General features: G+C 37.8%; 1 protein-coding gene and 1 non-coding gene across 2 annotated transcripts in view; both read left to right on the top strand.

Annotated features, from left to right (window-relative positions):
* Positions 1-16,546, top strand: part of Rrm1 (ribonucleotide reductase catalytic subunit M1) — a 43,446-nt gene that overhangs the window by 4,036 nt on the left and 22,864 nt on the right. The window contains exons 2-7 of the mRNA XM_042688407.1: positions 2,077-2,165; positions 4,752-4,929; positions 6,714-6,814; positions 8,624-8,683; positions 11,275-11,314; positions 12,529-12,691. Of these exons, the coding sequence (XP_042544341.1) occupies positions 2,077-2,165; positions 4,752-4,929; positions 6,714-6,814; positions 8,624-8,683; positions 11,275-11,314; positions 12,529-12,691 (631 nt within the window). The remainder of the gene's footprint in view (positions 1-2,076; positions 2,166-4,751; positions 4,930-6,713; positions 6,815-8,623; positions 8,684-11,274; positions 11,315-12,528; positions 12,692-16,546) is intronic.
* Positions 5,551-5,708, top strand: LOC122117060. The gene has a single exon (XR_006149076.1). It is a non-coding gene; the product is annotated as a U1 spliceosomal RNA (small nuclear RNA).

Genomic DNA, 16,546 nt, shown 5'->3' on the forward strand with positions numbered 1-16,546 from the left:
CCTTCCTTTTAATTTGTTCTATAGCCCACTGTATTATAACTACTGGATACTATGCTGGGCACTTTGATTATAGTGGTGAGTTGGCAGGTATTATTGTTGCTTCCAGAGATTTTAACTGAGAAACATGAACAAGTAAAATATAATAAAGCAGAACAGCTCACTCCATGGTGTCTAGGAAGCAGAACAAGAATGCTTGTACTAGCAGGCTACCTCCTTCTTCCCTGCTTAATTCTCTCAGAAAATCCTCTCTCACACACACAGAAGTGTGCTTCTCTCAATGCAATCAAGTTGACAAAAACATTACATACACGAAAGTTGTTATGTTGGGTGCCAGTGGTTCATACCTGTAGTCCTAGCTACTCAGGAGACTAAAATCTGAGGCTTGCAGTTCATAGGCAGCCTGGGCAGGGAAGTCCGTGAGACTCTTAATTCCAACTAACTACCAAAATAGCTGGAAGTGAAGCAAGTTGTAGGTAGAGTGCTAGCTTTAAAAGAAGCTTAGGGACAGCACTCAGGCTATGAGTTCAAGCCCCAAGACTGACACAAAGTTTTTTTTAAATAAATAAAATTGGTATAACGAAAGTGTAGATAAAGTAAACAAAACTGATTATGTAGTAGCCTTTTAAGGAAGGCTTAAGGCTATGTGGTACTGGGGTATATCTACTATTCCAACCAAGAATAGTGACACCTGTTGTTTGAAAGGACAGAGAGGAAGGTGATCTAAGTTCAAAGTTATGGAAGGACTAACTAGATAAAGTCTACATATATTGACTTACCATATCCTCAGCATGTTAAAATTAATAGATTGCCTCTGGAAATTTGTCTTGAATTATAAACGAAAGGTTCTTCTTTGCATAATATGAAGTATATTACCCTAGGAGGGTATGCAAGCCAGATTTACTATGAAGGTATTAAAATTGTGACAGGTTTAGGAATCATTTAGACTCAATAATATTTGAGTGCTTATTACATACTAGGCCTTGGTCTCTTGCTTGGGCATTGGAGAATACATTGGCAAGAAAGTGTAAAAATCTTCATCCTTTTAGAAATTTTGTTTAATTTGAATGAGTAGGAGGAGCTGCAATAAGCAAATTAGAAACATGAATAGTATACCATGGTAATAAGTGGTATGGGGAAAATAAATCATAGAGGGAAAACAAAGGGTAGGAAGAGTTAGGCTATATATGTGGTACTGCAATTTAAACAGAACTATCAGGGAAAACCTAGTTGACCATATGACAGGGAATAAAGATCTAGAGGAGGTGTAGAAAGCATGATGATAGGGTTACCAAGGTAGAGTAGGGAAGGACGGGGGAGATGAGGTTGGACAGACATAGGACAGGATAGGACAGGATAAGACATAGGACAGGATAGGATTTTTTGGACTGTTTTAATGATTTGGACTTTTATTTTGAAGGAGATGAGATGCTATCTTTAGGGTCTTTGAGGGAGGTAAAAATATGATTTTGACTTAAGCTTTAAAGGATAATTCTGGCTGCTTTATAGAGCAGTAGATGAGGATCAAGGCAGAACATCATTTGAGAAGGTAAGGCTTTCAGTACAGAATCTGCTTTTTGAAGATGACATTAAAAAAGAGAAAACAATCTCTGTTGGTAGTATGAATCTTTTTTTTTTTTATGGTCAGTTGTGGGTCTTGAACTCTGGGCCTCGGCGCTGTCCCCCAGCATTTCAGCTCAAGGCTAGCTCTCTACCATTTGAGCCACAGCACTCCTTCTGGTTTTCTGGAGGTTAATTGGAGATAAAAGTCTCACAGACTTTCCTGCCTAGACTGGCTTTGAACCAAGATCATCAGATCTCAGCTTCCTGAATAGCTAGGATTACAGGTATGAGCTACCAGCTCATGGAAGTATGAATCTTTTATGTTGGTCAATTCAAACGTTCACATACTGGTTAGTTACATTTGATTCTTTTTTGGCAGCATTTTGGTTTGAACCAGGGACTTAAGCTTGCCAAACAGACAGTATATTGCTGAGCCACACCTCTCCCTCACTTTTGACTCTTTGACCATGCCCTCTTAATTGGTGCTAGCATGAACTCTCTGGTTTGATTTTTCAGATGGCCGCCAAGAGCGAGTTATGTTTGATAAAATTACATCTCGAATTCAGAAGCTTTGTTATGGACTCAATATGGACTTTGTTGATCCTGTAAGTAAATATAATTTGTATGTTGGGTTCCTTGCTTCCTTTGATTCTTTCTACTTGTCTCTTACCTTTGACCTTTCACTTACTTGATCTACTTCGATATTCTAGCTATTCCCTTAGAGGTAAACTGTGACTTTATCAAACCTTTTTTTAAAATGTTGATTCTGTCCTATGAATTCTTGCCTTTCCGTGAACCATGAAGGTGAGCAAAGAGGAAAACAATTATCAGAGATTTTATTGAGTAAATTTAGTGTGTGTATGTGTGTATGTATGTGTGTTTAGTTGTAGGTGTGTGTAGGTATGGCGCTGGGGTTTGAATTTACAAGACAAGCACTCAGTGCTGAACCACAACTCCAGCCCTATTTTTTTTCTGATTATTTTTTGAGATAGGGCATTGCTTCCTGTCAGGGTGCACATTTGGACATTTTCTGTGTTAGACTTTCTATCACAGATAGAATTGTGTATCACTGAGCCCAACTCTCAGTTGAAAAGGAGTCTCCAACTTTTCTACCCTGGCTGGCTTCAAAACTGCCATCCTCCCAGAAGTAGCTAGGATTACAGACATGTGCCATTCTATCTGGCTACCTTGAGTTAAAAAAATAATTTTTTTTTGGTGCCAGTTCTAGGGCTTGAACACAGGGCCTAGACACTGTTCCTGAGCTGCTTTTTTTGTTCGAGGCTAGTGTTCTACCACTTAAGCTACAGTTCTTCCAGATTTTTTTAAAAATTTATTTTTTTATTTTGTGTAGTTTAGTGGAGATAGAGTCTCAAAGACTTTCCTTTCTGGGCTGTTTTATTTTTTATTTTTTAATTTTTTTGCCAGTGATGGGGCCTGAACTCTGGGCCTGGGCACTGTCCTTCAACTCTTCAGCTTAAGGTTAGCGCTCTACCACTTGAGCCACAGCACCACTTCCAGCTTTTTCTGCTTATGTGGTGCTGAGGAATTGAACCCAGGGCCTCATGCATATGAAGCAAGCACTCTACCATTGAGCCACCTTCCCAGCCCCTATTATTATTTTTTATAATACTGAAGTTTAAACTCAGAGCCTCATGTTCACTCAGTCAGTACTCTACCACTTGAGCTATCTTCCAGGCTTCTCCTTTTTGCTGATTAATTTGGAGATGGAATCTTGTAGACTTTTTTTCCCTGGGCTGGCTTCAAACCACTGTCTTCCAGGTCTCAGACTCTTAAGTAGCTAGTATTATAGGCATGAGTCACTGGTACCTCACTGTAGAGGAAAAGCTTTTATATGCAAGTTACTCTGTTTTTTTTCCCCTTAATATTGTAGTACCTCTGCTCACTATCCCTTATCTGGACTGCTTTAATAGTGGTCCTGGAAATTACCTCTCATTTCTCTGATCATGCCCACTGCTTGTAAAGTGATCTTCCTAAGATGAAAGTCTCAAGAAACCCTTTTCCAAGCCCACCTATATTGCCCTGGTATAAATACCTCATATTTTTTGTCATCTCCAAGGATTAAGAATTTCTTATTCTTTTGTTGGCCTGTGTCTAGTTAGGTGCTTGGTAAATGTTAAGTTGACCAAAGTGAGAAAACAGCTTACCCGCCCCCACAATACTTACACATAATGTGTTTTAGTTATGTTTTCCCCCTCTATTTCTCTTTCTTATCCCCTCTACCCAAAAGTGCCTACGTAAAATAATATGATTGTGAAATGTTAGTGATTGAAAGGTTGAAATACTTTACACTTTGCAAAAGAAATACTTTACACTTTGCAAAAGAAAAGAGTAGTCATTATTTATGACTTTACATTCCCACTATACTCCCTGCACTCCCACCCTTTGTGCTTGAGATTGAACTTGGGGCTTTACCCGTGCTAGGCAACTGCTGTGTCCCCAGTCTGAGAGTAGTCATTTAGATGACTCCAGTCTGAATTCATGGTCATTTCCTTTAACTGGAATGATTAAAACTTTATTAATTTTATTTCCCCTACTTGTTCTTAAGTGAAATTAGGGGAAAGTGGATGAATATGGAGCTGGAGTCCTGATCATATAGTGATAATTTAAATAAAAGATAATACTTACAAAAACCATTGGTCCACTTTTAGCTATTTCCTTGTGAGACCATTCATTTTTTTTTTTTTTTTTTTTGCTCGTCCTGGGGCTTGAACCCCAGGCCTGGGCTCTGTCCCTCAGCTTCTTTTTGCTCAAGGCTAGTGCTTTACCACTTGAACCATAGTACCTCTTCTGGCTTTTTCTGAATAGTTTATTGAAGATAAGAGTCTCACAGACTCTCCTGCCCAGGCTGGCTTCAAACCACAATCCTCAGCTCTCAACTTCCTGAGTAGCTAGGATTACAGGTGTGAGCCACTGGCACCCAGCTCTCCATTAATCTTTTTAAAGATGAAGCTCTTTTCTTTCTAAAGTGACACTTCTTTATTGTATATATAGTATATATTACTGGCGGTTCTGTTGGTTTATGAATTTTTATTACCAAGTTTCCCATATTCTGAAAATTGTTCAGAGGAGAAAGGTGTCTGTATTATGATATAAACTTGATTGTTTTGTTATTTTAAGGAAGCACTAGTTTCTTGGGAAAGCTGAGGTAACTCTTGGTTTTACTTTTGTAGGCTCAAATCACCATGAAGGTAATCCAAGGCCTCTACAGTGGGGTCACTACGGTGGAACTGGATACATTAGCTGCTGAGACAGCTGCCACCTTGACTACTAAGCATCCTGACTATGCCATCTTGGCAGCAAGGATTGCAGTCTCCAACTTACACAAAGAAACAAAGAAAGTGTTTAGTGGTAAGTCAGGTGAAAAATGTTAGAAAGTTAACAGTGGTAAAATTGCATGACTTTAAAAAGTTACAGCTTATTTTATTTTTTATGAATTATTTAATGACTTTTTTGTTTATGTGGTACCAAGGAATCAAGCCCAGGGACTCATACATACCAGGCAAGCATTCTACTACTAAGCCACAATTCCAGTCCTACATCTTATTTTAAAAAGCAAAGAAGATATAATAATTAGTGGCAGAAATAGAAGAACTTTCTGTTTTCCATGTTTTATGGAAATACAAATGGATCTTTATATGTTTTTGTTCTCATTTCTTTTTGTCAGTCATGGGGCTTGAATTCAAGGCCTGGGTACTGTCCCTAAGCTTTTTTGCTCAAGGGTAGCACTCTACCATTAGAGCCACAGCTCTACTTCCAGTTTTCTGGTGGTTAGAGACAAAAAGTCTCATGAACTTTCCTGCCCAGGCTACCTTTGAATTTCGATAGTCAGATCTCGGCCTCCTGAATAGCTAGGCTTGCAAGGGTAAGCTACTGGTGTCTGGCTGTTCTCTTTTCTTGAAGCTCATCTTTTGGCTTGTTGTTGGTGTGGTTGGAAAAAATGACAAGTTCTGGGTTAAACAGAATGTTAAAAGACTTACATAGCAGGAGATACCATAATCAGTGGTTTCCCCAAGGCAAGGCTTACTTACTGAACTCTGGGTGTGCTGACCTTTGAAATTTCCCCACATTTGGAAAACTTAACTGCAAACTTAGGGTAGTGCATGGGGCTGCAGTTAAGCTTTCACTTAGCTAAAACAAAACAAGTCCAGCATGTTGCAGTTGATTTTTTTTTTTTTTCTATTAGCATATATTTCATCAATTCTCTTTCCTTCCTTTTTTTTGGGTCTGGTATTGGGGCTTGATCTCAGGGCTTGACTCTCATTCAGCTTTTTCCCTTATGGCTAGTGCTCTACCACTTAAGCCACATTTCTATTTACAAATAGACAGCAAAAGCTGTCCATTGGATTTGTCTTTCTGGGCTTACGTTGAACCTCAGTCCTCAAATGTCAACCTCCTGAATCACTAAGATTATAGGTGTGAGCCACTAGCACCTGGCTCCCATCACTTTTATAGCTGGGAATGTGGACAAAGGAATATTACATATATTTTCCTTGGTAAGCTGAATTTAGAAATTTTTTGGTTCTCAATTCCAGATCCATTATGTGAATCTGACCACTATATCCTTTTTCTCTATAGATGAAGATCCCATTTCTCCTAAATGGATCTATAGATCTAACTTAATCCAGCCAATTCTATTTTATATATGTAGAGGTCCCAAATACTGCTGTGACATCTTGAAGAGCAGGCCAAGCTTATCATGTGTGCTTTTATAGAAATGAACCATTTGGGATAATAGATTCTGGGTTTCTGTCCTGATGGAATAAAAATTGATGAGAAATTTTGATTTCCATATTTCCTTACTTTCAACCAATTATCCTCAAATGGGCTTTAGTATCCAGATCATTTGCAATCTTAATTTTTTTTTTTCAGTAGTGGATTTCTGCCTTCTAAATCACTGGGATTGTAGGCCTGGCCTAATCTAGAAATCTTTTAAACAACAAGAGTTTACATTAATTCTAACTCCGGAAGATATTTTCCTTATATGAAATATATCAGATATTTATCCAATAAGGATATGTTTATTGAGCACTTTCAATAAATTACTGAAGTGAATTGATATAAAAAAATATAAACAATGGCTCTCAATCTCATTAGTTATTAATAGTTTTAATATTTTTATTGTTTTTTTATAGATGTGATGGAAGACCTCTACAACTACATCAATCCACATAATGGCAAACATTCTTCCATGGTGGCCAAATCAACACTGGATATTGTTTTGGCCAATAAAGATGTATGTTCAGTATTTTTCTGGTGGAAAGTTTCTATTTTCTTTTTTTTTTTGATAGAAAAATGTTAATAGATTAAAAATATATTAAAGAAAAATTTAAACACTACAAAAGGTTTAGGTAAAAAACTTACCTCTTCTGCCTTGAATCCTGGTTTTCTTCTGTAAAGCAGCTATTTTAAAGTTGTTCTTTTTTGTTTTTGTGGTGCTGTTACTGTGGTTTGAACCTGGGGCCTGTGTGTTTTTCACTCAAGGCTGGTACCTCAGCTTCAATTCTGGCTTTTTTTGGTGGTTAATTGGAGATAAGTGTCTCATGGACTTTACTTGCCTGACTTGGCATCAAACTGATCCTCAATTCTCAGTCTCCTGAGTAGCAAGGATTACAGATGTGAGCCACTGGCACCTGCCCGTGACTGTATTCTTTAACCTTACAAGGCTGTTCTGAATATGCATCCAGGTATGTGTTTAACATACTGTGCACTCTGTTTTTTTTTTGGTTGGTCGTGAGGCTTGAACTCTGGGCCTTAGCGCTGTCCCTCGGCTCTTCAGCTCAAGGCTAGCGCTCTACCACTTGAGCTATAGTGCCACTTCCTGTGCATACTCTTCTTATTGATACTTTTTTCAGTTACAAGTATACCTTAGAGATGATTTATGAACTTTTCCTATTCTTTCTAAATAACATACCTTTTTTTTTTTTTGGATTGGTTGTGGGGCCTGAACTCTGGGCCTGGGAGCTGTCCCTCAGCTCTTCAGCTCAAGGCTAGTACTCTACCACTTGAGCCACAGTACCACTTCTGGCTTTTTCTGCTTATGTTGTGCTGAGGAATTGAACCCAGGGCCTCATGCATGCGAGGCAAGCACTCTACCACTGAGCCACCTTCCCAGCCCCTAACATTTCATTTTATAGATGCATTGTCATTGTATCTATAAGCAAAAACTTCTCTATTGATGAATATCTGTTTCTTTCAATGTATGGTAGATCTTTTTGCCAACGGATGAATATATTATAAGATAAATTCTTAAGAATAATTGCTGAGTAAGTGTTATTTGACATTCGTATTTTTATCATCATTTATTGTTACTAAGGAGTTGCACAGTGAGGTTAATTCCATAAGTCAAGTAATTAGTACAGTGCTTCTTGGATAATAACATGCGTGGGTGTTTTTTTTTTTGGGTCCGGTCGTGGAGCCTGAACTCTGGGCCTGGGCACTGTCCCTCAGCTCTTCAGCTCAAGGCTAGCGCTCTACCACTTGAACCAGAGTGCCACTTCCGGCTTTTTTCTTTTTTTTTGCTTATGTGGTGCTGAGGAATCGAACCCAGGGCCTCGAGCATGCAAGGCAAGCACTCTACCACCTTCCCAGCCCCTAACATGCGTGTTTTTAAGCTCAATTAGTATGCTCAATTTACATACTTTTTTTTTTTTTTTGTCAATCATAGGCCTTGAACTCAGGGCCTGGGTGCTGTCCCCAAGCTCTTTTGTTCAGGGCAAGTGCTTTACCACTTTGAGCCACAGCACCACTTCTGGTTTTGAGTGGTTAATTGGAGACAAGAGTCTCATGGGGACTTTTTCTTCCCAGACTGGCTTTGAACCACAATCATCAGATCTCAGCCTCCAGAGTAGCTAGGATTACTAGTTAGGGGTGAGGCACAGGCATCCAGCTATTCTCTTTTAATGTTAAATGTTTTTCTGTTGTATAGCAGAAGACACTGTTATCTATTTAGTATTGTGTCAATTTTAGTTCTGGAGTCAAGGCTAAAAGATCAGATTTTATTAAAATATCCATTTTAATTATGGCTACTCTTTACCTTCTTTAGCGCCTGAATTCTGCTATTATCTATGACCGAGATTTCTCTTACAATTACTTTGGCTTTAAGGTAAGTAAATAATGGATTTCAAATAAGTGGCATTGATTCCTCCTTAAATCAGGAAATGCAGGTTTTTTTTCTTAAACATATCAGAATTTTATTGCTTTATCAATTGAGCATATAAATCACAAGAATGTCAATGCAAAGTAAATAGGCTTTAAATGTATAATACATTATCAGATGAAGTAAAATATTAATTAACCTGAACTCTGCATTAGAAAGATGTATGGAAAAAATGAGTTGTTTACTTGGGAAATAGATACTTAAAATAGAATGTTATTGTACAAATTAGAAAAGGCAACACCTACTAACTTACTATTTTGCTAGATTAGACTGCCTTTGGTACTAAAAACAAAACAAAACAGTTTGTTTTGTGTTATACAAGCACACTTCATGGATATGATATCCAGGAAGTAACTTGAAATAACTTCAACTTAAAACATTCAGCAAAATTATTTCCTCTTCATTATATTCCCTCTTCATTATCCAAGGGAAGTATATTTGATTCAGATACAACAATATTTCCTTTTTCTAAACTTGTAAAATATGATTATTAAGAAATCTAATACTTAAAAACTTTACTCAGCTGTCCTAATTAAAATTGTAATCCTGGCAGCTAGACTCTTTTTGGGAATGGGAATGTAGAAATTTAAATGACTTGGCAACTGACACAGGATTTAATTACTTCATACTGTCTTAAGTGGTTTTTCTACATACTAGATTCCTATAATAATCACTACTATACTTTATTGAAACTAAATTAAAGCTTCTTTGTAATGAACAGTTTGAAATTGCAATTTCATATAGGGCAAATGTTATGACACACTTTCTTTTTTAACTGTTATATATATATATATTTTTTTTTGTCTTTTCTTTTTTGGTACTGGGGATCGAACCCAGGATGTTGCACTTGCTAGGCAAGTGCTTTGCCACTGAGCTACATCCCAGCCCATGACACACTTTCTTAAGCAAAACGAAACTTTAAAAAACTTTCCAAAGCTACCATTTAAGTTGGAGAAAATGATACTATGACAATAGGTAGCATTGGACTTGGCCATCTAGTCAAGATTTACTTATGTTTTAGCTGAGTGCTGGTGGCTCATGCCTGTAATCCTAGCTACTTAGGAGGCTGAGATCTGAGGATCACAGTTCAAAACCAGCCCAGGCAGGAAAATCTGTGAGACTTTTTTTTTTTTTTATGAGACTTTTATCTCCAGTTAACCATCAGAAAACTGGAAGTGGTGCTGTGGCTCCAAGTAATAGAGCTTTAGCCTTGAGCAAAAAAGCTTAGGGACAGTGCTCACGCACTGAGTTCAAGTGCCATGACTAACAAAAAAAAAAAAAGATTTATTTATTTTTTTTATTTTTTTTTTTTGGGTCCAGCTGTGGGGCCTGAACTCTGGGCCTGGGCGCTGTCCCTCAGCTCTTCAGCTCAAGGCTAGCGCTCTACCACTTGAGCCACAGCGCCACTTCCGGCTTTTATCTTTTTGCTTTTGTGGTGCTGAGGAATTGAACCCAGGGCCTCAGGCATGCAAGGCAAGCGCTCTACCACTGAGCCACCTTCCCAGCCCTTTATTTATGTTTTGATGATACAGTTATAATTGGCAGTAAGTTGTTGAGGTTGGAACATAGCTTGGGGATTGTTGGGGTTAAGGTAGGAATGGTTTGAATTAGGTAAGAGTAGCTTTATCTATATTTACAGTTTTTAACTATTTCAAATATTACTTCTGGGTTACCTGAATTATGCAGAAAATATGCTAGAATTATCTTACACTATTATACTATTTTTTCGACATCTGTTTTATTGAATTCTTAGTAGATGCCAAATGTTAAGTGTGTGCCAAGTTTTGTGTTGGTAGTATAATGTAATAACTGAGAATATAAATGTTGGTGTCTTGGGTTCAAGTCTCTGCCAAATTTCTTTTTTTTTTTTTTTGTCGGTCGTGGGGCTTGAACTCTGAGCTTGGGCCCTATCCCTCAGCTCAAGGTGAGCACTCTACCCCTTGAGCCACAGCGCCACTTCTGGTTTCCTAGTGGTTTATTGGAGATAAGAGTCTCATGGACTTTCCTGGTGGGGCTGGCTTTGAACCATGATCCTCAGATCTCAGCCTCCTGAGTAGCTAGGATTACAGGCATGAGCCACCGATGCCCAGCTCTGCCCAATTTCTTATTATGAACTTTTTTCATCTTTCTGGGTGTCAGTTTCCTCATTTTTAAAATGAGGAAATTTCAACTAATGAATTCCTATTGAGTATTCAGTCTGTATTTTGCTTAGGTTAGGGCCTCACCTTTTATAAACACTTTATAAGTGTTAGTATGAGATGAACATTTGTGTTGATGGTAATGTTCCTGATGATGAGTACCATAACTTATGGTATTAATATATACAAAGTTGGCTTTTTATAGGAATTTTCATGCAATCTTTGCTCAAACAAAACAAGTAATAATGTTCCTGACCTGAGATAGGAAAAATAAATGTGCTATTATTTTAATTTAAAATTATATGAAATTGAGAAGATTTAAATATCATCCTACTGCAAATGATTAACTATGTCTGTAAAAACTGCTCTGGAAATAATTTGGCTACTTTGATTTTTTAGACATTGGAGAGGTCCTATTTGTTAAAGATCAATGGAAAAGGTGAGAAATAAAAATGTTTCTGTATTACATTTTCTGTTCATTATATTGAACATGGAGCTTTGCACTGTTAGCTTTAATGTTTCTTGTTTTGTTGCTTTTCTTTCTCTTTTTTTTTTTTTTGGTCATGGGGCTTGAACTCTGGGGCTGGGCGCTGTCCCTTGAGCTCTTTTGCTTAAGTCTAGTGCTCTATCACTTTGAGCCACAGCTCCATTTCAGGTTTTCTGGTAGTTAATTGGAGGTAACAGTCTCATGGACTTTCTTGCCTAGGCTGGCTTTGAACTGTGATCCTCAGATCTCAGCCTCCTGAATAGGACTACAGGTGTGAATCACCAGCACCTGATGCTTTTTATTTTCTTGTAGTGCCTGGGGATCAAACTTAAGGCATTGCTCATGCTGAATTTCATTCTCAGCCTATAGCTTAACATTTCTATTTAGAATCTAGATAACATTTTTTTTTTTTTTGGTCGGTCGTGGGGCTTGAACTCTGGGCCTGGGCGCTGTCCCTCAGCTCTTCAGCTCAAGGCAAGCGCTCTACCACTTGAGCTACAGCGCCACTTCCTCTAGATAACATTTTTAATTTTAGGTCTATTTTCATAAGTCAGTGTTTTGCCTATTCATATAATTTTTGATGTATTTTTGTTTTTCTTTTTAATTGTTTTTGTGTGTGTTGGTCTTGGGGTTTGAACTCAGGTTACTGTCAGGGCACTGTCCTTGAGCTTTTTTGCTCAAGACTAGTACTGTTTTTTTTTGGTTTTTTTGGTCCAGTCGTGGGGCCTGAACTCTGGGCCTGGGCGGTGTCCCTCAGCTCTTCAGCTCAAGGCTAGCGCTCTACCACTTGAGCCACAGTGCTACTTCCCACTTTTTTCTTTTTGCTTACCTGGTGCTGAGGAATCGAACCCAGGGCCGCAGGCATGCAAGGCAAGCGCTCTACCACTGAGCCACCTTTCCAGACCCTCAAGGCTAGTACTGTATCACTTGAGACACAGCTCTACTTCTGGCTTTTTGATGGTTAATTGGAGATAAGAGTCTCATGGCCTTTTCTGTGTGGGCTGGCTTTCAAACTGGGATCCTGAGATCTCAGCCTTCCAAGTGAGTAGCTAGGATTATAGTCAAGAGCCGCTGATGCCTGGTTTATTTTGTTGTTGGTTCAATTGTGTTTTGGTCTAGTTTTTCTGAAATGTCTCATCCTGTGAAAACTCCTGTGTCGTTTACAGTGGCTGAAAGACCACAGCATATGTTGATGAGGGTGTCTGTGGGGATTCACAAAGAAGACATTGATGCTGCAATCGAAACATACAACCTTCTTTCAGAGAAGTGGTTCACTCATGCCTCACCTACTCTCTTCAATGCTGGCACTAACCGTCCACAGTTGTCAAGGTATATGTTACATATAACTGCTTTTAATATTTCGAAATAATTTTGACTAGGAAAACCCAGCTGACTAAGAAACCCAGCTGGGAAGCCTGGCTGAAGTGAGAGAGTGCTTACCTAGCAAGTTCAAGGCCCTGAATTAAAAAATCCAGTACTGCCAAAACAAACAGGCAAGCAAACTTATCATGTGCTCTGATTACATGAATTTGCATTCTAAAATGACCTCTGACTGCAATGTAGTAAATGAATTGGAAGAAGGCAAATGCTGGTAGTGAAAATTTTCTAGAATTCGTTGTAATGGTGGTGGGTGGACAATCCTAATATTCTAAAATCCATTGAATAGTATATATATATATATATATATATATATATATATATATATATATACATATATACATATATATATTTGTTTATTTGTGCGAGTCCTGGGGCTTGAACTCAGGGCCTGGGTGCTACCCCTGAGCTTTTGTGCTCAAGGCTATTGCTCTAGCACAGTTTTTTTTTTTTTTTGGTAGTTAATTCTAAGTAGGACTCTTACGGACTTTCCTGCCCAAGCTGGCTTTGAACTGTGATCCTTACGTCTCAGCCTCCTGAGTAGCTAGGATTACAGGTGGGAGCTACCTGCACCCAGCTAAATAGTATATTTTAAATAGGGAATGGTATCATATATAAATTATATTTTGTAAAGCTGTTTAAATAATAAAGTTGGGTTGGAGGTGTAGCTTATTGGTAGAGCATGTCCTTAGCATGAGCAAGATCCTTCCTGTTTGAATACAGGATGCTCAGCATGACAGAAAAAAAAATGTAAGAAGTTGAATTATACCATTAACCAGTTGGTTATTCTAGGAATTCAAAGGTATGTCAAAATAAAACATTAACATAATACATTTTATTGTATATATATATATATATATGTATATATATGCCTTACATACTTTTATATAATGTTCTTTCATAATAAAATATGTAAGAAATTACTTCCTTAATTTGGTCAAAGATACCCACTTAAAACATAAATCCATCACCTTTTCTTTTTTCATTGGAGTATGGGAGTCTGAGCTAATATTGTAAGTTAGAGAGATTGGAAATGATTCTATATATAACTATAATGATTCAGAGATGCCATGTTTACATAGGGAATTATTAGAATTCAAAACATTTCAGGAAAATATCCAGATACATGTTTGTTATAAATTAACCAGTTGAGTTTCTATAGTTTGAGCATTAAGGTATTAAGTTTAAAACATACCATTTAGGAGTATGTTTTAAGTTTTAAAATATACTTGGTTCAAGTATTAGAGAGCTTGACTAGCAAGCAAAAGGTCCTGAGTTCAAACGCTAGTGCTGCCAAACAAACACAACTTCAATGTGGGCCTAGTGGTGCATGCTTGTAATCCCAGCACTCAGGAGGCAAAAGCAAAAGGATCAAAAGTTTAGGGCCAGCCTGGGCTACACAGTGAGACTATGACTGGAGACAGAGAGACAGAGAGAGAGAGAGAGAGAGAGAGAGAGAGAATGAATGAATATGTGTATGTGTGTTCAGGTACTATGGCTTATGCCTGCTGTAAACTTAGCTACTCAAGAGGTGGAAGTTGTAAGAATTATAGTTCAAGATTAGCCTGGGCAAAAAATAAACAAGTTGATAAGGTAGTACACAGCCTAGTACACAGCCTACTCTAGAGACATAAATAGGAGCCAAGACCAGTTCCTATTTTGCCTTTAAAATAAAGAAAAAATACCTAAAATTATGAAAGGGTTGCTCATGCCTATAATCCTAACTATTCAGGAGGCCGAGATTGGAGGATTCCAGTTCAAAGCTAGCCCAGAAAGGAAAGTGTGTGAGACGGTATCTCCAGTTAATAACCAAAAAAAGTGAATGGAGCTGTGGCTCAAGTGGTAGAATACTAGTCTTCAGCACACCAGCCCAGGAACAGTGCCTAGGCCCTGAGTTCAAGCCCCAGATTCAATACCAAAAAAATAAAGAGGTTGAGAATGTAGTTCCAACGGTAGAGCATCTGCCTAGCAAGCACTAGACCTAGAGTTCGAACCCTAAATTCCAAGAAAAAGAGAAGATACCTTTTTTTCATGTCATATATAGACACATTTTAAGAAAAGTCTAATATGAATGTAAACTATGTAGAAGAACATATTAAAGAAAATAGGTAGAGGGATTGGAAGGTGGCTCAGTGGTAGAGTGCTGACTTGCATGCATGAGGCCCTGGATTTGACTCCTCAGCACCACATAAACAGAAAAGGCCAGAAGTGGCGCTGTGGCTCAAGTTACCACTCAAGTGCTAACCTTGAGCTGAAGAGCAGAGACAGTGTCTAGGCCCAGAGTTCAGCAAGGCCCAGGACCAACCAAAAAAAAAAAGAAAAGAAAATAGGTAGATACTTTTTCTCAACTTTTTAATATGAATGTCAAACAGAAAAGTTTAACAGAAAAAACAGCAAACACCCATACATTCATGACTACCTAGAATGAAAAATTATTAACATATTTAGATATTTGCCTTTACAATAAAGTTTTGTTCCCATATCATTTGAAAGTGGTTTATAAACATCATGACTCAACTTACGTTTTTTCTTTTTTGTTACCAGGGATTGAACCCAGAACCTCTAATTCTTACTTGGCTTCCTTGCTCACAGATTGTGCTCTCCCATTTGAGCCACACCTCCAATCTAGCAGTGCTAGAGTTTCTAAGACTTCTTTGAGCTGTCTTCTAACTGTGATACTCCAGGTCTCAGCCTCCTGAATAGCTAGGATTATATATATGAGCCACTGTTGTATAACTGAACTTAAAACTTAAAAAAAAATCTTTTCATTCTTGAAGATAGAACCCAGGTCCCTACTATGATACCAGGGCCTCTATTTCTTAGTTACATCTCTACTTTCAACTTACGTTTTAATAAACTCTATGAACTCTATAAACTCTACTTACATTTTAATAAACTCAGTGGTGAGGGATTTTTTTTTTTTTATCTGTCCTGGGTCTTGAATTCTGGGCCTGGGCGCTGTCACTGAGCTCTTCAGCTCAAGGCTAGTGCTCTACCACTTGAGCGACAGTGCCACTTTCGATTTTCTGGTAGTTAATTGAAGATAAGAGTCTCATGTACTTTCCTGCCCCGGTTGGCTTTAAACAGTGATCCTCAGATCTCTGCTTCCTGTAGGATTATAGGTGTGAGCCACTGGTACCCAGCAGACTTCTTAAAATAACTTTGAAAAGCAAAATAACATGATTCAAAGCATTGGGGAAATTGTCTACATTAAGATTAAAGGTTCCTGTGAGTGAAAAACAAAATAAAAAGCAAATATTACCCTGGGAAAATAATAATGTTAACTATTGACAACTTACAAGAAAAAGACAGAAAACCATACAGAAATAAGGACCAAAGATAGCAATAATTAATTGATAGAAGAAAGCTGATTCAGTAAACATCTGAGTTGTAAATAATTTGCTGATAATGAGGAAAATGAGAACCTGTAATAAGATTTTATGCTCCTCAAAATTTTTTTTCTCATTCTTTATTGTGATTGATTACATAATTTCCCAAATTTCACAATATTATGGGATAGTGATGCTTAGTTAAGGTCACAAACACATTCTTAACTTTCATGGGACAAATTGTCTATCATGGTCTATAAAATTTATGAGTTCTATGAGCTTTGCAGTATAGTTATTTCTTCCACATTGGGTGGTATGTACATTTCTTTTGGTTTGTATAACATCAGCTGTTCCCTCTTTCCCACTTGTTCCCTCCCTCCCATCGCTGCCATTGAGTTGCTTAGTTCATTTTGATCAATGTCCAGTGTAGCTGATGGGTCCTGCTGTTGTATGTTTTCCCCTGATTCCTTCTAGTTCT

This window comes from Dipodomys spectabilis, unplaced genomic scaffold, assembly GCF_019054845.1.
Source record: "Dipodomys spectabilis isolate Male_0828 unplaced genomic scaffold, ASM1905484v1 ptg000003l, whole genome shotgun sequence".
Lineage (NCBI taxonomy): Eukaryota > Metazoa > Chordata > Mammalia > Rodentia > Heteromyidae > Dipodomys > Dipodomys spectabilis.